The sequence below is a fragment of the Taudactylus pleione genome, unplaced genomic scaffold (genome assembly GCF_031769625.1).
Source record: "Taudactylus pleione unplaced genomic scaffold, aTauple2 ptg000007l, whole genome shotgun sequence".
Classification (NCBI taxonomy): Eukaryota; Metazoa; Chordata; class Amphibia; order Anura; family Myobatrachidae; genus Taudactylus; species Taudactylus pleione.
The window spans coordinates 1,051,773-1,078,734 of NW_028284410.1; the positions used below are offsets into that span (position 1 = coordinate 1,051,773).

The 26,962-nt window shown below is 45.6% G+C and overlaps 1 protein-coding gene across 1 annotated transcript in view; it reads right to left on the reverse strand.

The window, feature by feature from the left end:
• Positions 1-26,962, reverse strand: part of CLSPN (claspin) — a 169,529-nt gene that overhangs the window by 14,759 nt on the left and 127,808 nt on the right. Inside the window, exons 20-23 of the mRNA XM_088460613.1 lie at positions 17,374-17,510; positions 15,492-15,594; positions 15,138-15,217; positions 796-951 (exon numbers count right to left, since the gene is read on the reverse strand). Of these exons, the coding sequence (XP_088316739.1) occupies positions 796-951; positions 15,138-15,217; positions 15,492-15,594; positions 17,374-17,510 (476 nt within the window). The remainder of the gene's footprint in view (positions 1-795; positions 952-15,137; positions 15,218-15,491; positions 15,595-17,373; positions 17,511-26,962) is intronic.

Consider the following 26,962-nt stretch of genomic DNA (forward strand, 5'->3'; position numbering starts at 1 on the left):
ACTGGGGGAACAACATAAGGGGCATTACTGGGGGAACAACATAAGGGGCATTACTGGGGGAACAACATAAGGGGCATTACTGGGGGAACAACATAAGGGGCATTACTGGGGGAACAACATAAGGGGCATTACTGGGTGAACAACATAAGGGGCATTACTGGGGGAACAACATAAGGGGCATTACTGGGGGAACAACATAAGGGGCATTACTGGGGGAACAACATAAGGGGCATTACTGGGGGAACAACATAAGGGGCATTACTGGGGGAACAACATAAGGGGCATTACTGGGGGAACAACATAAGGGGCATTACTGGGGGAACAACATAAGGGGCATTACTGGGGGAACAACATAAGGGGCATTACTGGGGGAACAACATAAGGGGCATTACTGGGGGAACAACATAAGGGGCATTACTGGGGGAACAACATAAGGGGCATTACTGGGGGAACATCATAAGGGGCATTACTGGGGCACTGCATACTGGGCACTACTAGGGCACTGCATAAGGGGCAATGCAAAAGGGGCTGTAATATAGGGTAAAATTGCATAAGGGGCACTACTATAGGGGGCATTGCATTAGTTTTTATTAATAAAAAACCATTCAAAATTGTATACAAGACTTTTTTTTGTTGCAGCCCACACACTCGTAAGACCTTGAAAATTCGGCTTGGTTGGTATTTTGAGTTTGACATGCCTGAACTAGAGCATGTGGCTTCGCAACTTATGTTCCCAAGAACTGCTACAGCATGAACCTTCCTAGTGTTAACAGTTACAATTGTTGCAGATATTACCTTTGATGTAGGTTTCTCTGCAGACACTTTTTGTGGAGACAGAGTTTGGAAAACAAAGTTCCTTGAGTTCCTTGGTGCATTGGGATTCAGGTCTGACATTGTAGCCAGTTTTTGAAGTACATCCTTTGGCTTGTTTAACAGAGAACCTGTCTTCATCTGAAACAAAATGGTGCATTATATTTATGTAAATAGGACATACCAAATACAAAGACATAACATTCTATATTATTAATAGTTTCCATATCCAAAACCAACAAATTACAGCTGCAGTCACAATTAGTACATGTTGCAAATTCAGGATACACACATTGTCGACAGCATAATATTGATGGGAAATGCAGACATGGTTATAATGTTATTTTATCCTATCGATATACTGTAATACTATCGACAGCATTAAGTTTGACAAACTACTTCCTGCAAACACAACTGAGGACAGCAATGAAGTACATTGGTAAAAGCACATGCCAATTTGGCTTCACAGAGAAAACCAAATTAAATTAAGCAAAATCACTGATTGAAAAGCTACTGTGAAGGATGGTTGCCTACACTTTACATCTTGTAGTGGTTTAAGTAAAGGTTTATAGTTTGTAAACCATGTAGAGACATGATAGACCTTTGCACTTCAAATGTGACAATTATACACAGCGATAATTACTTTAAAGGGTTAGTTTTTTCTAGATTAAAACAGACAAGTAGTTTAAAAATGCCACCTGTGATGGTATATAAGGAAGCTCCTCACTTTCGTCCGTGTGAGTGCTTTCCAAAGCTACCTTTAAAATATAATTTTCAGAAACTACATGGGTGTGGAACCTTGGCTGTGAGAATCTGTTATGTTCTTCATTAACACACCAAGGCAGTCCTTACAATTGGATGTACCCAAGCAAAAGGGTAAATACACACGCAAAGTCACCTTGTGTCGACATTCGGACCATGTTAACATTAACGTATACCATCCCCTTTGGCGGAATATATTTGTGCCGCTTGTGCTTCATCCAGGTCTGGAGCTCAACAAAGTGTCATCTTTTTCAGTTGAAGCCCTAATAAGAGAATATGGAGTCCAAGAGGACCTTGGGGGTGTTACCTTTTGGAGGGTCAGTAATTTTTGGGCCAAACTTGGACAGGCTCATCACTCAAGTCACTGGGGGAAAAGGCTTACTCCTTCCTGTGAACTCCTATAAGTGCAGTGTTCGAAGGTTTTAGTCCTTTCAGCTCTCGAGTAGAGGTGAGAGGACAGATCGCTTTCAACTGAGCAGTGTGACAGACATGGTCAGCAAAATGGCTGGGACTCCTAAATATTCAGGAACAGGTCCGTCTTGAAAGGCAGACCTGTAAGCATCCAGTTCTGTAATGACTTGCAGCAATGAACTGAGGAGGAATCAGGAGTCATGGAATTGCTGGAAATACCAAAGATCACTCTTTTTTTGAGAAATGTCCCAGCCATCTTGACAGTCTTCATTCCCTGGGGTGGACAATTGGGAAGCACAAAGTAGTCAGGCCATGCACTTGGGAGAATTATCCACCATCCATCTTTAGACAATAGGGGACAGCCAGAGGTTGACATGATGATCTCTCGACTGAACCAAAAGGTAAACCATTACGGTGAGAACACCGGGAACATTCAATCGACTTGATGGCTATGTCATGTTCCTTTACCCCATCAGGACTTGACCTGGTACCTTTATTGGCTTAGCTGTTGAAGGCATGCCAAAGTGCTGTCAAAAGAGGTAATTCACACAATGAACTTATCAAGGAAATTGGCTTCTTCAAAGATTTACCGCAGTATGGAAATTGTATCTTGTGTGGTATTAAAATGACACTAACTTTTTTTTGCTAAGATTGGTATGTCTTTTTTATTTCCTGCAGGCTAGTCTGTATGCTGGGTTGTGCTTTTTTCAGTGCAGGCAGACCACAAAACCAGAGTTTCATACCTTCTTTCAAGAGGTACTTATTCAACCTCATTACGTACCACCTGTGGATCCATGGGACCTTAACTTGGTGCTTGCAGCTTTACTAAAGCAAGTCACCGTTTGAACTGAGTGGTTTTATTACCATTTACCCCCAGAAAGTTTCCTTTCTGCTGACCGTCACGTCAGCAAGGCGAGTGTTGGAGCTGAAGGCATAGTTGTTTAGGTCTCCATACCTTATTCTCTGTATGTACTAGACTTTCTTTTCCAACCAAAGTTGCAGTTACACCTCAATCAGGGTGTTGTCATCCTGGCTTTGAGACCGGATCAGTCATCAGGTGATGATCAATCTCTTCATCTCCTGGATGTGGTGACTGCTTTGCAGATTTAGGTTGACAGAATTGCCTCTTTGCAACCCTTATAAAATAGATTGGTCTGCTTAAAAACAGTCTGTTGTGCGGTGGATGAAGGCTATTTTTTGGTCTATGTTTTCAAAGGTGTCCCAGCTCATTTTATCGGTTGGACGAGTGCCTCAGTGGAACAGTTGTCCTGAGATGTGCTTTGCTCTCCCATCCATAGCATCACAAAAAGGAAAGTTATGGTAAAAAACTTACCCTTGTTAACTCTCCTTTCTTCGAAGTCCATAGGGTCCACAGGGAGACAATGAGGTGTAGGTGGTACTTGGAGGACCAGACTCCAACAGCAAAGCTTTTTTCTGTCCCAGGACGCTCCGGTCCTTCCCCCTATACCCCCGTCCACAGCCTAGAAGCAACTCAGTTTTGTTAACGAGCCCAAAGCAGGATAGCAGAAGGAAGACTGGTACACTGAAGAATCACACTAACACAGAGAAGGAAACAAGTGACCAAGAGAAGAAACCCATAGAAGCCAGGTGCATCAGAGCAGGTGCCCTGTGGAACTTAAGGACTTCGAAGAAAGAGTGAACAAGGGTAAGTTTTACCATAACTCCTTTTCTTCTTCAGGGTGCATAAGGCTCCACAGGGAGACAAGAGGGATGTCCAAAACCAGTAGTTCGAGGGCGGGGACGCTCCTGAGCTGAGAACAAGGCGTCCAAAAGGAAGCATCCTGCGAGGCAAATGTATCGAGTTTTATCTTCAAAATGGGAAAACATCTGGATGAGAGTTTAAATTTTGAATATATTTTAGTCTTAAAACATGCGAATTTGCATGTTCTCGGACTCTTACATTGGCAGAGTTTAAAAAGTGTGAGTTTACTGCTAAACGCCCACATTTTCTAAACTCTCACCCTATTACTACATTTGGCCCATAGAACAGAAAGGTGTGGACAGAAGACCACGTGGCCGCCTTGCTTAGTTGTTCGGCAGACGCACCATGGCGGGCTGCCCACGAGGGACCCATGGAGCGAGTAAAATGAGCAAGTAATGTAGCCGGCACAGGAAGGCCAGCCTGCGTGTAAGCCTGTGTAAGTCATGCAAAGCCATCTGGCCATCCAATCTTGTGGAATTCGTGTAGGACAAAGAAGGAGTCCGATTTTCTGATGGAACCAGTACGGTCCACGTAGATCTTCAGAGCACGGACCATATCCAAGGAAGCCTCACCTCTGGTGATTGAAAGGTCGGAACTACAATTTCCTCATTAAAGGTGGAAACTAGGGAGACCACCTTGGGAAGGAAGCCAGGGCACATTAGAAGGACAGCCCTGTCCTGATGAAAGATCAGAAATGGGAAGCAACAGGAGCGCGCCCATAAATCCGATACCCTATGGGCAGATGCTATAGCCAGAAGAAAAAGCCTTTGCAGTGAGCCATTTGAGGTCTACTGAATCCAGAAGTTCAAATGGAGGTTTCTGAAGTGCGTGGAGAAAAATGGACAAATCCCACGGAGCCACAGGAGGGACAAAGGGAGGTTGTATATGGAGAACACCCTGCAGGCAGGTGTGAACATCTGGCAAAGGAGCAATTCTGCGCTGGAACCAGATGGACAGAGCAGAGACCTGCACTTTCAGAGAGGCCAGACGAGTCCGAGGTCCAATCCAGCTTGACGAAAATAAGAGTTATGGTAGACTTACCATTGATCACTTTTTCTTCGAAGTGCATAGGGTCTCACAGGGATACCATGGGGATAATCTGGTTGGAGTGATCCAGGAACCAACACAATTACATTTTTAGCTCCCAGGATACCACTGGTGGTCCTCCATATACACCCTGCTCCCGGCCACAGGCATTCAGTTCTGTAAACAAGCCCAAGGCAGGAGAAGGAAAGAGAAGGAAGAACAAATCGTACACCAGAAACTCCCAGAAAATGAGGGAATCTGTGCCCGAAGGAAAAATTATCCAATGAAGCGAGGTGCGTCAGGGTGGGTGCCCTGTGGACACTATGGACGTAGAAGAAAGAAGTTATCAATGATAAGTCTACCATAAGTCTTTATTTTCTTCTTCAGGGTCCATAGGAATACCAAGGGGATGTCCTAAAGCAGTTCCCCTAAGGGTGGGGGAGGCTCCTGAGCAGAAAGGAAAACTCATCGCCAAAAAAGAAAGCATCCTGAAAGGCAAAAATATCAAAGGCGTAGAACCTAAGAAAAGTTTGGACATAAAACCACTTGGTTGCCTTGTAGAAATGTTCAACATAGGCACCACGATGAAACGCCCACGATGGTTCCACAGAGTAGAATATGCTGTCGATGTGTTTGGGATAGGGAGATCAGTCTTCGTGTAAACCTGGGAGATAGTCATACGTAATTATCGAGTCAGAGTTTGTTTGTTGGCTGGCTGGCTGGCCAACCTTATTTTTGAAAACCATATAACACAAAAAGAGTGTATGATTTTCTAACAGTTTGTACGCTCCACATAGATCACGAGAGAGCACGAACCATATACAGGAAGATTTCACCTACAGAAAGATCTGAAGACAAATAGCTGGAACCACAATTTCTTCATTCACATGAAGACGGAACACTACCTTAGAAAGGTAACCCTCCTCTGTACGGAGGACAGCTCTAACCCGATGGAAAAAAAAAATGGAAGCAACAATAAAAATTTTGCCAAACAAGGGACTCTGCATGCAGGAGAGTGAGGAGAAGAAAAAAAAAAAAATAATGTCTGTGGACTCTGTAGATTGAAAGAGGTTGACAGCGCAGAGTCCAGAGGTTCCAATGGGAGGGGAGCTTGACCAAAGACAAATCCCACGGTGCTACCAGTGGTACAAAAGGTGGCTGAACTCTGAGAACCCCCTGAAAAAAATAATTCTAACATCCGGCAAAGCAGCAATTCTCTTCTGGAACCAGACTGACCGCACAGAAACCTGCACTCCCAGGGTGGCTAGGCAGAGACTAAAGTCTAACCCAGTCTAGAATAATAAGTACCCGGGAAAAACCTAAAACCTTAGGGTCATACTTTCTTGAGGGAAGACCCAACAGAATGCCAAACTCTGTAACAGATGGGGGCAGAAGAAGGCTTTCGTGCCCTAAGCAACATTTAAAAATCCAAGCTGGAGAAACCATTGGCTTTTAAGATGGAAGCCTTAAGAGCCACACAGACAAGGACAGACTAGGTAAATCCGGGTGCAGGCAGGGACAGATCCAGCCATAGAGGAAGAGGAAACAGATCATCTATGGATAGATTCCGTATGTCGGTGAACCAATGACATCTAGGCCAAGCAGGAGACACTAGTATTACTGTTCCGCCTTCCTGCTTGAATTTCCTGAGGATCCTTGGGAGGAGGGAAATCGGAGGAAAGAGATATGCCAGCTTGAAGTTCCATCTTATTGCCAGTGCGTCTCTGAAGGCGGCTGAGGGGTCTTTGGTCCTGGACCGATACCTGGAGATCTTGTGGCTGTGACGTAATTCCATGAGGTCTATGTCTGATAAGTCCCATTTGTCCACCAGGCATTGAAAACCTACTCTCCAACGTGTGTCCCCCGACGCCTTAGGAAGTCCCCTTCCCAAATGAGGATTCCCTGGATGAATATTGCAGAGATAGCCAGAAGTTGACATTCTGTCCAAACTAGATTGTTTGTCACTTCCCCATGGCTGCATGACACACTGCTTCCCTGACGATTGGGATAGGCTACTGTGGTCACGTTGTTGGACTGGATCTGGACCGGCGTGCCCTGGAACAGGTCCTGTGCCACGACGAGTGCTCTGTATACTGCTTGAAACTCCAGAATGTTTATGGGCAGATAACTTTCCTGATTTGTCCATATTCCCTGAAAGGTGTGATAATCTGTCACCTCTCCGCATCCACGAAGACTGGTGTCCGTGGTGAAAAGCACCCCATCTTGGATCCAGAATGGGCGACCTTTATACAGATGATCCTTATGTAGCCAGAGAGAGAGAGACTGACCATCTCCGGAGTGAGAAGGATCCTCTTGTACCGTATAAGATGATACGGTCTGCAGCAAATTGATTCTCTCCAGATGGAACAAAGGCCTGGAGTGGAACTAAGCATATTCCACCATGTCGAAGGTGGATACAATCTACCCCAAGACCTGCATCGCTGATAGAATGGATATCCTTTGATTTCAGAACAATTTGCGTACTCGCAATGACAGGGCCACAGTCTTCTCTTCTGGCTGAAACACCCTTTATGCCCGAGAATACAGAAGCGCCCCCAGATGTACCATCCGCTGTATTGGAAACAGAGAAGATTTCTTCCAATCACTTATCCAGCAGTGCTTCTGTAGGCAGGCCATGTCAGTTGGAGATTGTGTTGTAGAATGTCATCAGAAGACCGGCCCAGGTATCCCTGAAGCCTGAAATAGGCAATCACTGCCATTATTTTGGTGAAGACCCGCAGGGCCGTCGAGAACTCGAAGTGCAGTGCCTAAAATTGGTAATGTTTCAGGACAGCAACCCGTAGAAATTGTTGGCGAGATGGCTTAAATCAACACATTGAAGTACACGCACCCTGATTGTCCAGAGAAGCCAAAAAAAAAAAAAAAAATCCCCAGGTTCCATTGATTGAAGAGTTTCCAATCGGACACGTAAGAATGGGTCTATAAACAATCCGACAATACTGGACAAATAGATAGAGAATACCTCTTTAAAGTTAATGATTTATAAGAGTAAACCGTGAACTTGCGGGAGAAGCGAGTTACACAAATTATAGTCAGCGGGAGACGCTGCATTAGTAGGAATCCCTGGACACTATGTCCCTCATTCAGAGCCGTACGCTCTGAGCAGAGCGCACGCTATGAATGAGGGCCGGGCTCCATTTTCATGGAGCGTCCTCCTGGACGCTCGTATAGCTGTGGGTCACCACCCACAGGCTATACGAGCGTGCATTGTGATGGTCGCGATGGTCGAGACCATCGCGACCATCGAATTTGCGAGCCGGAGCCTGCGGTTGAGGTTTTCAACCGCAAGCTCCGGAGTGATTTTGGCTCTATCAGAGCCAAAATCACTCCCACTGACATCACTAGTGATGTCAGTGGGCCGGCTTCTGATGGGAGGCGTTCCCGTGGGAACGCCCCCGTCAGGGAGGCACGCCCCGGCACGCCCACCAAAGGGGGCGTGATGTCAAACATTGACAGCACGCCCCCTTTGATCGGACACAACGAGCGAAGGACTTTCCTTCGCTCGTCGCGTCTGGCGCATGCGCACGACGGAGCTCCCTCCGTCGTGCGCATGCTCAGTCCATAACATCGACCCACTTGCGAGCGGACAGCCGCTCGCGAGTGGGTCTGAATCAGGCCCTATGTTGCTAATGATATTACAAGGTTAGTCTATTTAAATAGAATATGATATTTTTATTTTATTTGAAGACAAAACCGAGTGAAAAGAGTTTGCGATATAGACTATATGGCTTATTACCATGCTGATTATTGAATCACATGACTATAGCACTGACTAAAACAAAATAAATATAATTTTCCAATATTTAGGAACACCACAAATAAGACATGGACACAGTGGATATTCAGTTTTAAATCACAGTATTTCATACTTTATTCACTTTCTTTCAGGATTTTAACTATATTTTGCCCAAGATTAATTTGTGGATGATTTCCATTTTGTAAATAATAGAATCAATAAAGGTTATGTTTTAGAGATATCAATAACATTATATATTGCATTAAAACAAAGATACCTCTGGAGTGCACCTTTTTAGTCCTCACTCTTCCCTTTTCTTGTTGATATAAACATAGGATTTACCTAAAACCAGCAGAGGTCTCAACCTCCTGTTACATTTTATTATGGAATATGCAAAAGGTAAATTGTAAAAATGCAATACAACAGCCTTCATAAATATTATGAAGTACACAGAAAAATAAAAACATTCCACCTGTACCAGAGGGATAAGGAGGAAAAAACAGTGATAGTTATAACAAAGTCAGAAATAAAAGGCAGCATCAAAACAGCAGCTAGCAGTCATACAATGCAGGTGTAATTTAGTTGCAATAGACTACTACTACTGAAACACAAGGCTTGTCAGGATATAGAGCACCATATACCTGATCCGAGGGAGAGGTATACAGGGAGACTGACCCAAAACGCTTGAGCAGAGCACCAATAGTGGACTGTGAGCGTCTCATTTACACGAGATGGGTAGGAGGAGCGACCCAGACACGCAAAAACCTTTGATGAGTCTCTGTCTGGGTCGAGGGAGAGCCTGCCTTCCCTAGGCTGCAACCACCGACCAGGTACGCTGGCCTCATGGCAGCAGAATAGTCTGCTGCCAATCCCTGGCGTCAGACGATAAGGCCCAGGTAGTCTAGTTAGGGGGCGGACACATCGGGCCCTCACCGCAGTGGCTTCCGGTGAGTCTCCAGCACCAGAAGCAAGGACTACAATGTGCTATTCCCTGTAAGCGAGAAATCTCCTTACCTGACATCTCTGTGCGACCAGTTGCAGGCCGAGGCCCCAGCATCGCTGCAAGCAAGCTCTGCCGTGACTCGCCTAAATCACCAGAGACGTTGCTGGTGTTGCGGCCTGGCAGAGGTAGACTGATGCATGCATCTTAATACAGACGCTCAGCACTGATAACTCAAAAACATAGAAAATAAAAATAAAACAAAATAAAAAGCTTAGGACTGCTTGAGCAGTCCCCTATTACAAAGGTGGGTCTGAAGCCTGCCACACCAAACAACTGAATGCCTGGGGCCAGGGTATATATATGGAGGCCCACCAGAGGTATCCTGGGAGCTGAAAGCTTCATTGTTTGGTGCCTGGATCACTCCAACCACAATATCCCCATGGTATCCCTGTGGATCCCTATGGACGATGAAGAAGAAAGGCAAGGAGTCTAGAAACCCTAAAAACCTGGGGGTCAGTTTCTGGTAGCACACCACTGGAAATATGTATGCCACACCCGGTGAAATCCTGGCAGAGGCCAGTTTACACGCTCTGAGCATGGTCTGGACCACAGAGTTAGAAAACCCTTTAGACCTTAGGAGGGAAACCTTAAGAGCCAAGCCGTCAAAGACAGATGGGCCAGGTCCACATGTAGACAGAGACTGAGACAACAGGTCCGGTCGTTGAGGAGTTGGAGAGGGGCGCCTATGGAGAGACTTAGAAGATCGGCGTACCAATGGCGTCTGGGCCAAGCTGAGCTACCAACAGAACTGTGCCCCCTTCTTGCTTGAACTTCCGAAGAACCATAGGAAGGAGGGAGACTGGAGGGGAGAGTAACGCCAAATGAGAGGTCCTCTTGACTGAATGAGTCCTCGAAGGCTGCATCAGGGTCCCTTGTCCTGGCCCCGAACACTGAATGCTTGTGGTTATGTTGTGATGCCATAAAGTCCACGTCCGGTAGACCCATTTGTCCACCAGGAGCTGAAAGACTTCTGGATGTAGAGACCACTCCCCTTCATGCACGTCGTGACGGCTGAGGAAATCCGCTTCCCAATTGAGAACCCCCGGGATGATGGCTGGGAGATAGTGTTCGGCCCATGTGAGAATGCGGGACACATCTGCCATTGCTGACCGACTTCAAGTGCCTCCTTGGCAATTGAGATAGGCCACTGCTGTGGCGTTGTTGGAATGTACTTGTACTGGCATGCCCTGAAGAATATCCTGAGCCAGATTGAGCACTCTGTAGATGGCTCAGAGTTCCAAGACGTCGATTGGTAAGAACGCCTCAGCTGGAGTCCATCGTCCTTAGAAGTAGCGCATGGTCGGTCACAGAGTCCCACCCGTGGAGGCTTGCGTCCTTTGTGAGGAGTGCCCAGTCCGGGCGACCTTTATTTAAGTGGGACGTCTAGCCACCAAGGCGAACCTCCGGAGAGAGGCCCATCATCTGGAATCTGAGCAGATGGGGCAGCCCATTCCACCAGGAGAGGAGCAGGTGTTCTAGGGGCCTGGAGTAGAACTGAGCGAACTCCACCATATCGAAGGTGGACACCATGGATACAAAGGTCTGCATCGCAGAGTGAATTGACACTCGGCGACTGTGGAGTAACCTGCGCACTCTGTGCTGTAGTGCAGAGATTTTGTCTGCTGCCAGGAAGATTCTCTGAGCTTGAGACCATTCTTTGAGAAGGGGTCAGGGAAACCTTTTTCCAGTTGATCAGCCAGCCGTGCGTTTGTAGGAGGTCAATGGTTACCTGTAGATGGCGGTGAAGAATCTCTTGAAAGCTTGCTAAGCGCAAGAGATCGTCCAAGTATGGGAGCAGTTCGATCTCCTGGTGACGAAGATAGGCCACCACAGCTACCATGATCTTGGTAAAGACCCATGGAGCTGTAAAAAGCCCAAAAGGCAGTGCTTGAAATTGGTAATGTTGCTGTAGGACAGCAAACCGGAGATATTGTTGATGAGAGGGCGTTATAGGTACATGTAAGGTTAGCATCCTGAATGTCCAGAGACACCATAAAGTCCCCAAGCTCCATAACCTTGACAATAGAGCGTAGGTTTTCCATACGAAACCTGGGCACCCTGATAAACTTGTTCAGAGACACAAGGTTGAGGATCGGCCAATGAAACCCGTCCCTCGCTGTGATGAAGGGACCGTAATTATTACCCCCGAGAGCAGCAAGCACTATATGGCCTTCTGGAGGAGCAGGGCTTTGCCTAGGTCCAATGGAGGTCTTGTGCAAAAGAACTGCTGGCGTGGCCACCTCAGGAATGAGAGGATGTACCCATGGGAGACTACTTCTTGTAACCATGCGTCTGCGGTGGTCTGACGTCAGAACTGCGCAAATTGAAATCTGCCTCCCACCCTGGAAGAGGCCAACCCAGTCAGACTGAAGGCTTGTCCTCAGATTTGGTAGGTGGACGCCTAGTAGCCCAGACCTGTTTGGGCCTAGGCTTGGAGGCTTTTGTGGATGCCGGCTGCTGTGGAAAGGACTGACCTTTAGCTTTTTCCTAAGGACGAAAGGATGACATCTGAGGCTTGGTAGCAGATGCAGAAGGCAAGAACGCAGTCTTAGAAGCTGCCAAGGTAGTCACAATCTTGTCCAATTCTGGGCCAAACAGGACCTCCCCAGAGTAAGGCAGAGACTCCAAAGCCTTTTTAAAGGCAGAGTCTGCCTTCCATAAGCGAAGCCAAATGATGTGGCGGGCTACCACGGAAGTAGCAGGTGCTTTGGAAGCTAGACCAGTATCCAAAGCCGCTTTTCCTACATAGCAGGCTGCATCCCTAATGTGAGAGATGTAGGACAGCTGTTCCCCGAGAAGCATCAAAGGGAAATGCATCTCCTAGGGCTGAGTAATTGCTTCTGTAAGTGTATATAGACTTCAGGCAAGCTTCAATCCTTCTATCCGTAGTCTCTTAACCATGCGTGTTAAGTGGGAATCTACTGCAGGGGGAACCTCCCATTTAGTGCAATTAGTAACTGTAAGAAGGTAAAAAGAAATCAAGCCTTTAGGCAACTGAAACTTTTTATTTGGCGTATTCCATGCGTCACTCATTAGATCAGATAACTGATCAGAGTGAGGAAACTCCGGCAAAACCACCTTCTGTCGTTTAAAGAGTGCCTCTTTTGCCTTAGGAGTGGGTTCTATATCTTCTATTTGAAGAATTGATTTTACAGCTCTCACTAGTGCAGGCATGTTTCAATTTAGAGGGTGGCTCCCCCTCCCCCTCGGGGGAGTCAGTAAAAGAGGCCCGAGTCTTCTGCCTCCCCAGATGATAACTCAGAATCTGATATAGCTGGATGGACTGGGAAGATAACAGCACGCTTAGTAGTTTTATAAAGTAAGGCTCTCTCCTTTTGCAGCATTTGTTGAAAGGCTGTAAAGGTAGCCATCAGACTCTGCACTGAGGTAGAAAGTACGTCTACCCATGAAGGAAGCACTGGATTTGCAGGGAGTCCCTGTTGTGGTCATCCCATAGGGGGTGCTACCACAGGGGCCGCTAAGTGGTCCGCAATTTTTGCCAACACCTATGAAAAAGCTGCTAAGGGGGGGTCCTGAGGAGATGCTGCAGGCAGGACCGGTACTAGGCTTCCATACTGCATAGCTGCGCTCCTTCCCTCCCCCTGAGCACTTACCCAATAATGCCAGCGGAAGGTGGAGGGGGCGGGCTTTTCCACTGCAGCCAAACAATGGCAAGCTCAGACAGGGAGCAGGGCTGCGCTCCGGCAATGACCCTGCAGCCTGTGCCTAGAGCCGCCACCGACTGCAGGGTCCGATGGGCAAGGTGCCATATAACAAGATGAACATAGACCATCTTCAATGAGATCCTCTGAAGGAAAACCTGGACTTACAAGAAACTAGAGTGGGAGCAGTGGTCTCCTTGTTACTCTTGCCTTTGCTAGACATAGCTGAAAGGATAGTAGAGCACACAATCTGGCACAGTGCAGTAAGCAACAAAGATATGTACAATGTGGCACACAGCAGTGTGCAACACAGAACATGCATAAAGTTTTTCTTTAACTTGGGTGTTTAGCTCACGCGGAGAGGGGCTTTCAGCTATTTGGGCTACAATTGCTGATATCTTACACAGAAAGCAGAAATGTATAGCATTTGTTCCTTGCTAAACACCAGTCGGCCGAAATGTTAAAATGGGAGTTACACTAACAGGAAAAGCTCAAGCAGAAACATACAAATGCCACATGTAACCATCCGGTTTTGGTATAAAGGGACGACAGACAAAATGTATAGGTCGAAAGGTACAAAAGGTCTACATAAATTGGTTGACATGCTTTTTTGTATTTTAAGCCGAATGCCAACTCTCCCCCATAGTGCCTTAACCTAACCGTAGCCTAACCCTCCCCCTAATCGTTCCATCTGGCAGCCTAACCCTAACCCAAGTGCCTAATTCTCCCACCAAATAATGTCAACCTTTTTGTGTGCATCAACAATAGGTGTGTCAACCATTTGAACCTGTTGACCTTTTGTACCAGCCAATCATTTGGGTGGACTTATACAAGTGTTGCCCTATTGTCTGTCCACCCTTCATCTGGATACCTAGACATCCCATCCACAGTTCAGAAGCATTGGAACAGTGCATCCTTGGGACCTACAGTGAAAGTAAGCCTCAGCTTTCAAAGCAAAAGAAAAAAACAAAACACTGATGGTAGTAAACTGATTTATAGACCGAAAAATACAGAGGAATGGGGAGGCACTACTTTACATACCATTTTACTAATCTAGAACGGAGCTAACCCATTGCAGGGACTGCCATGGAGTAAATGTAAGATATGCTGAGGTCACATTCTCACAATTGTTTGAAGAATTTAATACATAAAAAAACAACAAAAGACTTGTAACTTAATTGCCAGGCATTTTGAGGGGTAGAAACAAATTTAAAAAAACAGTACAGGAATGGGGGTTAAATTCAATAAAGGTAAATGGAGTACAGACTCCAAATTATGGAGCGAGAATGAACAAATCAATTATAGCAGCAGAACTAATCGAGGGATCAGCTCACAAATTTACACCTACAATAAGTTTTAAAAAATTCCAGGAACACAATGAACTATTTTAGGCATATGACAATGTTCACATAAACCGCATTAAAGACTGGCGTAAAGTTGTTTTATAGGAGCACAAAAACATTTTTTGTTACAGTCGCTTATGCTGGGCATACACTATGCAATTATCTGTCAGATATCTGTCCAATCTGGCTGGTTGGAATGAAAATCTGGTAATGTATGGGAACAAACAATAGAAAACGGACCAGATTTTCCCACCAGACAGATCTGACAGATTATTATAGAGTGTATGCCCAGCATACGGAATAAACTAGGCGTTATCTAATTAAGGAGGAGTTCTGATGTAGTGCTATGAAATTAGGGCTTTGACAAAAAGATATTCATAAGAGGACATTGTATTGCTTTAAAATAGTGGCTCTTAACACCAGTGCTCAAGAACCACCTCCCCCTCCCCAACAGGTCACATCATCTTGATTGCTTTAATCATGCATGGGTGATTTGAACTATTCTGATGGGTTAGTCATTATCCCACCAATTTATACGGACAGAAATCATGAAAACATGACCTGCAGGGGATACTTGAGATGAGAGCCACTGCTCTAAAATAAGCATTTACTGCAGTTAAGATTTTGTGAGAAAACGCACCTTTGGGTGGCTGAAAGACCGTATCACTTCAAAAGGATTTCTGGAGACTGGCTTTTTTGGCTCGCTTGTTTCTACAGTCGCTGTAAAAAAAAAAAAAACCCAAACATTTTTTATTTGACAGTCTTCATCGCCAGGACAGCAACAATAACAAATTCATGAAGAACCTGAACATTAGCATGTAGAGAAGCAACTATTCCCTTCAACTACCACCTCCACCAGAATAGTACACTCCTTACACCTCACAGGTTTCATAATTCCTCAATTGTATTAAAAAAAAAAAAAAAAAAAGCTACTCATACAGAAGTAAAATTTATTGTTGAAAGTTCCCTTTCTTGCTACTTAAATGAGACTCACCTCTTCTTTGAAAAGCTTTTTCTGTAGCTTTTTTCGCCAGCTTCATGAACTGACTATCTTCTCCAATATCCTCCTCTTCTTCCTTGTTATTACCACTTTGAGACTGGAACCCCCCAAAAATAGAAGAAAAAAAAAAATCAATAGTACTAAAGGAATAAATGACCAAAGAAAAGCTTCACTGTAGCACACCAACACTGTTCTGTGATGTGTGTAAATATACACAAAAAAAAATATTTCAAAATTATGGACAGTGTCAGATGTAGCAAAAGTGTAGGCTCAAACCGGCAAATCTGACCTGTGCAGTGGGACTCAACACAGCCATGTTTGTTGGTATGAACACCGGCCGAGTCTGTCGGAGGTGAGGAGTTCTAGAATGGGCAAAGCCGGCAGCCCCTTGCAAAGGGGGCGCTAAAACAGTTGACGCCCCTGCAGCCAGCGTCAACATAGCACTGAGGTATTTGTAGGTTGATGGGAGAACACTGCGATGCACGGTCAGTGTGGACACATACACTGATAGCAGCATGCATGCGACGAGTTTACCTGTGGCTCCACCTACGACGTTGAATTTAATATATGGACAATATATATGACCATTATTGTAATTAAATCATTTTATAATAAATGTTGTATATTTTTTACACGCAAGACTTATTATGTAATTCCCAAAATCAACAATTCTCTTACTATGGGGGGTATTCAATTTGGATGCGAAAAGTCAGAATCGGTGATAAATTATCGCCGATGACATCATTTTCGCCTATTTCAATTATCCCCGTATTCAATTTCAAAGCCTTTTCACAGGCTCGAAAAGTCTTTGAAAAGAAACAGGGATAACTTTTCACCATATTTAACATGGCGAAAAAAAGTGCAGAACTGGGGTTTAGGGGTGCAGGCTTAAAAAAAAAAAAAAAAGAGCCTGCACCCCCGGGAATGTCATTTAAACAAACTGTCAAAAAAAGTAAAAAAAAAAAAAAAATAGGTTCACTGCGAAAAAATTAATTAAAAATTTGGGGTGAAAAAAAAGTGTGTTTAAAAATAGGGAAACAGGTTCAGGGGTGTTCTGCAAATATGCGGCAGGCGTTTTCTAGAATAGGTTATTAGCGGCAGGTGCATTGTTGCAGAATTTAAAAAAAAATTTTAGGGACTTAAAAATATTCTAGTACCCATTTTCATGTACCCCAAATTTGATGGGACCACTTAAAAAAAAAGAAAAAAATAACCTAAGTGCTCTTCTGCATCACTTCTTCAATGTCGGGAAAAAACACCTGCCGCGGCTATTTAAAAACCCGACTTTCTTTTGCAGGCAAAAACGGGGGTACCCAGTGATCCCCCATGTCTGGACATCTTTAGGGGGGTCCTACAATTATTTCCTGAAAATTCCTGTTTTTTTCCGTAGATCCCAATTCACCGGGTCACGTTTTCGCTGATTTTAAATTGAAAACGGGGATAAAGCGGGCACGAGCCCGATACTTTATCCCAGGAAAAGCTCAGATGTGGAGCGAAAAATCCAGCGCGGACTTTTCGCTCCCAAATTGAATACGGGCCAATCTTTCAGTGTTGCCTTTCCCCTTTTCAGCTTGTCTAGTGCTTTCCCAGGAAACCACATATAGGGGGCTTCGCATCCCCCTCCACAGCTGTTGGCGATATTGACTCAGCGCCACATACAAGGTTTTTATTATATTGAACCAAGTGTATATTTACACTATACCATCCAATAAAGTAGTAAAAGGCATGCTCAGCTAGCATATAAAACCCAAACTAGGAGGATCAAAAATAAAAACGTTGCATCAATAATATAGTGGGAAAGTTAATATAATATAATTGTGCTAGAATATCTGCAGATTGCATATCTGCTGATAGTGTAGGACAGATTGCGTTTTACCTGCTCACGTAACCATTGCTCTCGTTCAAATCTTTCCCTTCTCCTTATGGTTTCGGTCTCATCTATCTCTTCGTTTTCTCCCTCCTGATCTTCAAGTTCTGAATCTCTGCGGAACATGTCCATTTGAGAGGCATCATCTGAAGACAAGAAATGGAACTGCATTAACATTTATATAGCGCCAGCTTATTCCGTTGCGCTTCACAAGGTAATCTATGGGAGAGACATGCACTGTACCAGCTAAAAAAATTAAATAAAAAATCAAAGTGTAAACAATACATTAATATTTAAAAGGCTCAAAAAATGTTTTGTACTTTGAAATATGTTGCTTAGTATCCATTTGGTGTATAGAGGGCACTGGAAAAAGAAACTAGTAATAACTAAAGGCCCCACATACATCAGAGATTGATTGCAGCAATCGTGCAATTTGCAATAGTGTATAAAACTTTCCCTTTTTCAATCGATTGTGGCAATCAATTGAAAAAGGGAAAGATTTTTTATACACAATCGATTGCAAATTGCACGATTGCTGCAATCAATCTGATGTATGGGGGCCTTAAGGTACACTTGCACGAAGTCAGGGATTTTATAGGATTATAGTCAGGTGTATGATTAACCAATCATACCAAACAGGTGTTAATGATCATCAATTTCATATATAAAGCTGGCCATACACGCTACAATTATCGGGGTGATTAGCCCGATATCCGCAGATCTCCCTGATAATTGTAGCATGTGTGCGGGCGAACGAGGGTTAAATATTGCTCGGTTAGGCATGCCGGATTGTCCAGCATGCCCGTCCAATGCAATATTTAAGGGGTAAACTGTCGGCCGCATTGGGCAGTGTAAGCCCAGCAGTGGCCGACAGACATTTCCTGTGTTCCTTCTCATGGAAGGAACAGGGAAAAAGTCTCCTCCCCGGGGATGTCGGGCTAATACACTGAGAAGTCTCAGTGTATGCAGCGGACATCTGCAGCTGGCAGGCTGCCGGATAAAATGTCTGTCGGTCTCACAAGCTGGGCATACACGTTCAGAAAAAATGCCTAAGTTTAAAAACTGTCATTAGCTGAAACAAACAGCGGTGCAGGAGGCTTAAAACCGGGTGAGGCACAGCTAAGATTTGCTACAAAAGGTGGGGTTGTGGTAAGACCATTTCATGTCACAGGTCATACCCATGGCAAGACTGAGCACAACAACAAGACACAAGGTCGTTATACTGCATCAGCAAGGTCTCTCCCAGGCAAAGGGCGGAATTCAATTGATTGCAGCCCCTATCGCGCCCGACGGAGCTATTCAATTCTTGCTCCTGTGGGGTGCGATCAGCTGCCAGTGCTACATTTCAGCTCGCAGCCCCAGGGGGATGAGAGCTGAAATGTGCGAAAAGTTACCTGTTTGGGCGCCCAAACATCACTTTTCGCGGACGCGCCCAGCACTTTGGTCGGGTTTAGCTGCTTTACGCGGCTAAACGTGACCTCTATGGGTGCGATCAGCGTGAAAAACGGCAGCAATTGAATAGCGGCCCGCGATCTCCTGTCACTTTAGACGGGAGATCCGGACCGCGTAATCAATTGAATTCTGCCCAAAGATTTCAAAGCAAACTGGGGTTTCAAGATGTGCTGTTCAAGCTCTTTTGAAGACGCACTAAGAAACTGGCAACATTGAGGACTGTAGACAGTGTTCGACCAAGGAAATTTAATGCATCACATGAAAGACTTCATGCTTACTTCCCTTCGAAATCAGATGTCCAGCAGTGCAATCAGCTCAGAACTGGCAGCAGTGGGACCCAGGAACACCCATCTACTGTTCGGAAAAGTCAGGCCAAAACTGGTCTTCATGGAAAAATTACAGTCAAAAAGCAATACCTTCGACATCTAAACAAGGTCAATCGACTCAACCATGCACAAAAACATAGGAACTGGGGAGCAGAAAAATAGCAGCAGGTGCTCTGGACTGATGAGTAACAAATTTAAATATTTGTCTGTAACGTAATAGAAGGCAGTTTGTTCGTGAAATGGCTGCAGCGCGGTACAATAATGTGTGTCTGCAGGCAACAGTGTAGCATGGTGGAGGTTCCTTGCAAGTTTGGGGGGGTGCATTTCATCAAATGAATTTGGGGATTTGGTCAGGATTAATGGTGTTCACAATGCTGACAAATACAAGCAGGTATAAATTATCCATCATGCAATACCATCAGGGAGGCATCTGATCGGCTCCAAATGTAATCAGCAGGACAACTACCCCAAACATACAGCCAATGTCATTAAGAACTATCTTCAGCGAAAAAAACATTGGAGTCCTGAAAGTGATGTGGTCCCCACGGAGCCCTGTTCTCCACAGAGTCTGCCTGGGATTACATGGAGACCGAAGGATTTGAGCAAGCCTAAATCCCACAGAAGACCTGTGGTTAATTCTCAAAGTTGTTTGGAACGGAAGGGATACGGGATGCCGGCGCTCGGGATCCTGGCGGTCAAAAACCCGACGCCAGCATCTTGACAGGGTTAGAATACAGACACCTGTCGGTTGGTATCCTACCCCTCCCTCGTGGCTAAACCTGACCACCCCCTCCCCGCACCCCTCCGGAGAACCCACCAACAATAGGATGTCGTTCAGATATGGCAGGAGTCGTATACGCTGACTAAAGATGGGCTGCCATGACGGCTATAATTTTGGTAAAGAACCATAGAGCTGTGGATAGGCCAAAGGACAGCACCCGAAACTGGAAGTGTTGTTGCAGAATGCAAACTGCAGATAACACGGTTGAAAATGTGCCATGGGGACATGCGGGTAAGGATCCTGAATGTCCAGGGATACCATGTAATCCCCAGGTTCCATAGCCAGTATTATGGATCGTAAAGTTTCCATCCTGAACCTGGGCACTCTGAGAAACTTGTTCAGAGATTTGAGGTTGAAGATAGGTAGTTGAGACCCATTCAGCTTCTGAACCAGAAACAGAAGAATATCCACCAGTCCCTCGTTGAGATAGTGGAACTGGTACAATTACCACTGCTTTCAGCAAGGACTCTATGGCTTCCTGGATCTGCAAGGCCCTGTTCTTGTCCGAAGGAGGGCTCGTGCAGAAAAACCGGTGGGGAGGTCTTCGAAGGTATGAGAGGGCGTACCCTTTAGAGACTACTACTTTTACCATAGCACTGGGCGAACTGAAGAAGTCTGTCTCCCACTATGGGATCCCTCAGAGGCCCGTTCCATCAGGCTGAGGGTTTATCCTTTGGCTTGGAAGTATGGCGTCTGGCGCTCCAGGCCTGTTTCTTAGGCTTGATGGTCGATTTGGCAGCGGACTGCCTAGGAAAAGACTGTCTGGGCTTTCCCTGGGAAAGAAAGGACCGAAAGGAAGAGGTTCTAGGTGTTGAAGGTGCAGATGCTAATGGTAGAAATGCAGACTTAGATTTTGCCAGTGTAGGTCAAAAATCTTAGCCAGGTCCGGTCCAAACAATATATCCCCATTGTAGGGTAAAGCCCTCCAGGCCCTTCTTAGAATCAGCATCCACCCTACAGGAGCGTAGCCACAGGGAGCGGTGAGCAGACACAGCCGCGGCCGAGAGTCTGGATGTCTGTAAACTGGCATCCAACGCAGCCTCACCAATATAAGCAGCCGCATCTCTAATGTGGCCCACCATAAACCTCTGATCCTCAGGAGCCTCCACGGGGAAGGAGTCCTCCAGAACAATGGCCCAGCTCTCTATCGCTTTGGCCACCCATGAGATAGCCATGGACGGGCATAAGCTCCTGAGAGAATAAATCGATTTCAGGCACGTCTCCACTTTCCTATCCGTAGAATCCTTTAAGGAAGAAATGGAAGGCATTGGTAGTGTAGCACTTTTAATTAAGTGTGTAAAATGGGAATCCACCGCAGGAGGAGATTCCCATTTCTTGCAATTAACCACAGGGAATGAATAACATGAGACCAAACACTTTTGCAGCTGATACCTGTTACCAGGCGATTTCCAGGCCTCAGCCATGTGGTCTACCAGCTGGTCAGAGAGAGAGGGAAAGTTACCTTTACCTGTTTAAATTGAGGGTGTTTGGATTTAGGGACAGGTTCGTCATCCTCTATTACCAATATGGATCTGACAGCCCGCAGCAAAGCAGGGACATTAATACTTGATTTAGGCTTCACCTCTTGTAGAGGGGAATCAGAGTTAGATGCCTCATCCAACTCCCCATCGTCTGACGACATATCACACTCTGATCGTTGTGTAGACTGGGATGACAACAAAGGGCGCTTAGATGCCTTCTTAGGCCTTTCACTCTGGCAGCTTCCTCTATGACCTTTCAGACCATGTTGCAATCTCTGTACTAAATCGGATGAAACATCCCCCCAGGGTGGCTGTATAGCCTGTGGTAGCCCCTGAAAGGGAATGACAGACTGTTGTGGTACCGGAGGGGATAGCATGTACTGTGGTAATCAGACTGTGGTACAGTGGTAGACTGCAAAAATTGCTGGATACCCTGAGAGAGAAGGATGGCCTTTTGGAGTAACCGCATATGGGGAAAAACATTCTGGATCGCCAGGCGACCCGCAATAGAGGCCAGTACCTGAGAGGTCGTCCAAGGGGGATCCTGTACAGTTGGTGGGAGGGTTTGAGGGGCCTGGTAACTGATAGCACCTCACACATAACCCATCCCGAATTATATCCTCCTTAATCACACCTGCAGCACATAACCTGCAGGATACCAGAGTGGGTGTAGCATTGCGCTCGATATCCTGGTCAGACATGTCTGACTGACAATGAGAGATATGGTAAGAACTTACCTTTGGACTTCGAAGAAAGAGAGATAACATAGGGTCCACAGGGTTGAACTTGGGGTATAGATGGATCTGGATCCACAGGCACCACGCAGTTAAAAGCTTTAGCTCCCAGAATGCACTAATTCCATCCTCCTCTATACCCCGCCCCCGAGCCACAGGAACCTCAGTTGGCAAGTAGTCAAGGCCGGAGGAGGAACAACAAAGAGAAGGAAGACTGGAACACACGAGAATCACACTCACAGAAAGGGAGATGGAAAACCAGTGACAAGTAACAGCCATATGAAGCCAGGTGCGTCAGGGCGGGTGCCCTGTGGACTTCGAAGAGATAAAAGTTCTTACCATACCTCTCATTTTCTTCTTCAGGGTCCACAGGTTTGACCTTGGGGTTGGCCCAAAGCAGTCCAATTAAGGACAGGGATGCTTCTGCGCTGAGTGGAGATTCTGGCGCCCAAAGGAAGCATCCCAAGAGGCGAAGGTGTCAAAAGCATAGAACCTCAGAAAGGTCTGGATGGAATTCCACGTGGCCACCTAACAGCTGAACAGTCGAGGTGCCACGGCGAGCTGCCCACAAGGGGCCCACAGACTGATCAGAATGAGACTTAACAGAATCCGGGACAGGAGAGGCTGTGTATAAGCCTCTGAAATAACCATACAAAGCCATCTAGCCAAAGTTTGTCTGTTGGCTGGCCATGTCCTCTTGTGAAACCCAAAGAGTACAAATATGGAATCAGATTTCCGAAAGAAACTGGTCCGGTCCACATAAATCCAATGAGGCCTCACCAGCCGAGATATCTGGTGACAAAGGCAGGTACAACAATTTCCTGATTAATGTGGACATTAGAAACCGCTTTAGGTAGTAACCCTGGGCGAGTGCGAAGCACCGCCTTGTCCTGGTGAAATATCAGAAAGGGAGGATGACGAGAGCGCCCCCAATTCTGAAACACTCCTGTCCAAAGCAATCGAAAAGTCTTAGTTGTCAATCACTTGGGTTCCACCGACTCTAGTGGTTCAAATGGGAGGATCCTGGGGCCGTGGCCTGGACAGAGTGGATGTAGGAGGCTATCTCCATAGCTCCTAGGTATCAGTATCCTGTATACCTATCCTTACTACCCTGCCTGGTTCCTGGCACTAGCTACCTGCTGCATACTTAACTTTGCAGGCTCTGGGAGTCTTGCGGCTCGGCTGTGCTCTCAGTCTATTGCGCTGAAGAACTCCTCTCTGCAGTCTCTCGTGGTCGCGGGCCGAGGTGCCATTTTGGATTTTGCACCAGTCTCCTGTGGCTCCTGCCCCCGGTGTTTGCTCCAGCTAGCTTCCGACTGGTCTTCTGGGCAGGTGGAGGACACTGCCCATGTCATATTGGTGTCTTTTGGAAACCTCTGCGGACCCGCGATTCCCGCCAGCCGCCATCTTGGATTTCAGTCACTCTGCTTCCTGCGACCCCTGGCTCCAGAGTTGTGTTTTTTTTTGCCTGCAGGTCAGTCTTCTGGATAGTTTGGGGTTGATTACCCTTTTTCAATCAATGTACTGGGAATCGCTGGGGGTCCTGTGCGAAATTCTGTGGTCACCATCGAGAGGCTTCTCCGGGCTATCCTTGACTCAGAACGGAGGATTACATTTAAAGTGACCGAGCTACATTCTGAATGGCTTTCGGTTTGTCAGGATATAAGCCGTGTTACTGTCAATACAGCTACTTCACCTGACGTATAGCACAGGGGACTACATCTGCGCAGATCCTGCAAATCCTGGAATCCCGGCTGACACCTGCCTTTGCAAATGGTTAATTTCCTATTCAGTTTATTATTGCCTGGGCCTGCTATACACCTATGCAACCCCTTTGTCTGGAACTTTTCCTGAAACTAGGTAGCGTAAAAATTCCAGATTACAAGAATCCTGATGTTGTTTATAGTCTCAAATGGTCCAGTTGGCATTTTGTTGTCGAAAGATAACAGCCTCTCCGGTTGTTTATGTGGTGGTCCAAAAATCCTTTTTCCAATTATTCCAAGTACAAAGTCAGTTTAGTGATACCCAGGTCTTCATTTTGATTTCACCTATCTGCGTCTGGATGATCTTGGTGGGTCGCTCTATTTTGTGGACTTTTCCCCGGGATGTCCTGGCATGGCTTTATTTGCGGCTCTTGAAGAGGTATGATCCACCTTGACTGTTTTAACTATAATTGGATTATTTTTTCTAAAGCTCCTTATTTCATTTTAATATTGATTTATTATGTATACGTTTTTTGTCATGTAATTATTGCTATATCCTGTATATGCGATTCTGTCTAACTATTCTTCTGCTATAACCAGGTCTGTTGTATAGCTGACTCTCTAGCTGTTGTGTACACTTATCTGTTTAATTTGGGGGTCTATTATGCTGGTTTCCCGTTTTTGGGATGGATATTTCCTGTAGGTATGAGTATAGATGCTCCTCATTTCACTATATAGATTCATCTGCCCAAGTCTATTATGTTGGTTTTCAGCCCATTATATCCGAATACTACTGTGCAACTTACTATTTTATGGGAGAGGCCTGTTGTGTCCAGTTCACGGCCATTTCTTTTTTTTGCCCCAGTCATTTATCCGTAATGTACTCATTTCTCTTTAGTATTGAGGGGGGGATTTAGGTATAGAGATTGGCTAGTTAGTCATGGGTTAGGGGATCAGAGTATACCTAGTTTGGGGTTAGGTCATACAGGGTGGGGGGTTTAAGAGGTTTGATTTGGGATTTTCTGGGGGGGGGGGGGGGGTATGTATTTAAATTTTGTTCAAATTTATATGTTGGCAAGCATGGAATTGTTTTTTTTTTCTCTACATTTTTTTTCAAAGTTTACCATACGTATTTTATCCTGTTATGATATAGTTGAATACTACACACTGTCTTGATAGTATGTTTGTTTACATAGTCTGTCCCATATAGTTTTAGATCACGTGGGCTCAGATGGCGCCTATGGGTCCGCATTACATTATTCGTACGGTTTTGTAATAACTATGGTCTATATTTTTGGCATTTATCATGACTTATGTTATTTCCATGTGCATCACTTCATTTGATTATCTGATTTATATTTTATGCCTGCTGATATTACCATCATATTGTAATTTGTTATTTTGTTTGGATGGGTTTCAAAACTCAATAAAAATGATAAGACTCAAATGGGAGGATCCTGGAGGGCCCGAAGAACTACCGCCAAATCCCAAGGAGCCACTGGGGGAACAAAGGGAGGCTGATTCCTGAGGGCACCTTGGAAAAAGGTGCGGATATCCGGGAGCGGAACTATCTTTCGCTGGAATCACAGAGTGCAAAAACATGGACTTAACGAGGCCAAACCAGACTGAAGGAATGCCAAAATCCTAGAAAACACAAACACTCGAGGATCGTAATTTCTAGTGCTACACCACTGAAAATATGTATGCCACACACTGTAGTAAAACCTGGCTGAGGCAGGCTTGCGTGCCCGAAGCATCGTGCTGATGACCGAGCTGGAGAAGCCCTTGGACCTTAAGATGGATGTCTCAAGTGCCACGCCAGCAAAGACAGGCGACCCAGATCCGGGTAAAAACAAGGACCCTGAGACAACAGGACAGGACATTGAGGCAGCAGGAACGGAGTGTCGATGGAGAGACTCAGAAGATCTGAGTACCAAGGACGTCCGGGCCAAGCCGGTGCCACCAGCAGGATTGTGCCGCAGTCCAGCTTGAATTTCCGAAGAACTCGAGGAAGCATCGGAGGAAATAGATACGCAAACTGGAAGGTGCACAGACAGAGCGTCCACCAAGCTTGCTTCTGCATCTCGTTCTGGACCCGTACAGTGATAACTTGTGATTGTGACGGGAGGCCATGAGGTCCACCTCCGGCAGGCCTTATTTGTCCACAAGGAGTTAAGAGACCATTCCCCGGGATGCACGTTGTGATGTCTGAGGAAGTCAGCTTTCCAATTGAGGACTCCTGGAATGAACACTGCCCAAGACAGGATGCGTGACACCTCTGTCATCGCTGCTCGACTGCAAGTGCACCCTTCATGGTTGATGTACGCCACCATGGTGGTGTTGTCGGACTGAACCTGCACGGCATTTCCTTGAAGAACGTGACTTGACAACTGGAAGGCCCTGCACACGGCCCCAAGTTCCAGAAATGTTGATCGGGAGAATATATATGTAAGTGTAAATGTCTAATTGTCAGCTTCATGCAAGGCTACAACAGACCAGCACATCCCCTCAAGATGCAAAAAGGATTTTGTATGTTTTAAATTCAGTCAATAGTGCATGTCACATATAACAATAGGCAGGCAGTATGCTCATCAATAGCCTGGTGTCAATATACAAATCGACCCATTGGCCCGACAGCCATTTCAGTAGACATCCACCTTCATCATGAGCACAGTAATAGGCACAAACATTGTCAAAATAGGGAAGTATGTGTCAAATCAGAGCACTAGCAATAGGACTTGCCTGTAAAGGAACCGCCAAGCTGCACGCCTGCTGCCACGTCCCAGAAGTGTCACAATTGAGAACTCTGGGAACCCGGCATTGCGTGCAGCAAAATGTCACACCCCCCCCCCCCCCCAGTCAACCTATAGACTACGCTAAAACTAGCGCTGTCATAGGTCCTGGATGCAGGAAGTTACACGCCGTAACCAAAACGACGAATACAAACCATGCAGCGGTGACCCGCAATCATCGCTGTAAAAAGTGGCATCACAGCCCCCTTGAGCGACGGACATATTGTGGCGTTATCATACTAACAAAGCAAACGGTCATTCATAATATAGAACTTTTTTTTTTTTTTTATAAACACTAAAAATCGCAAGTACACTATTGTAGGGGTCTG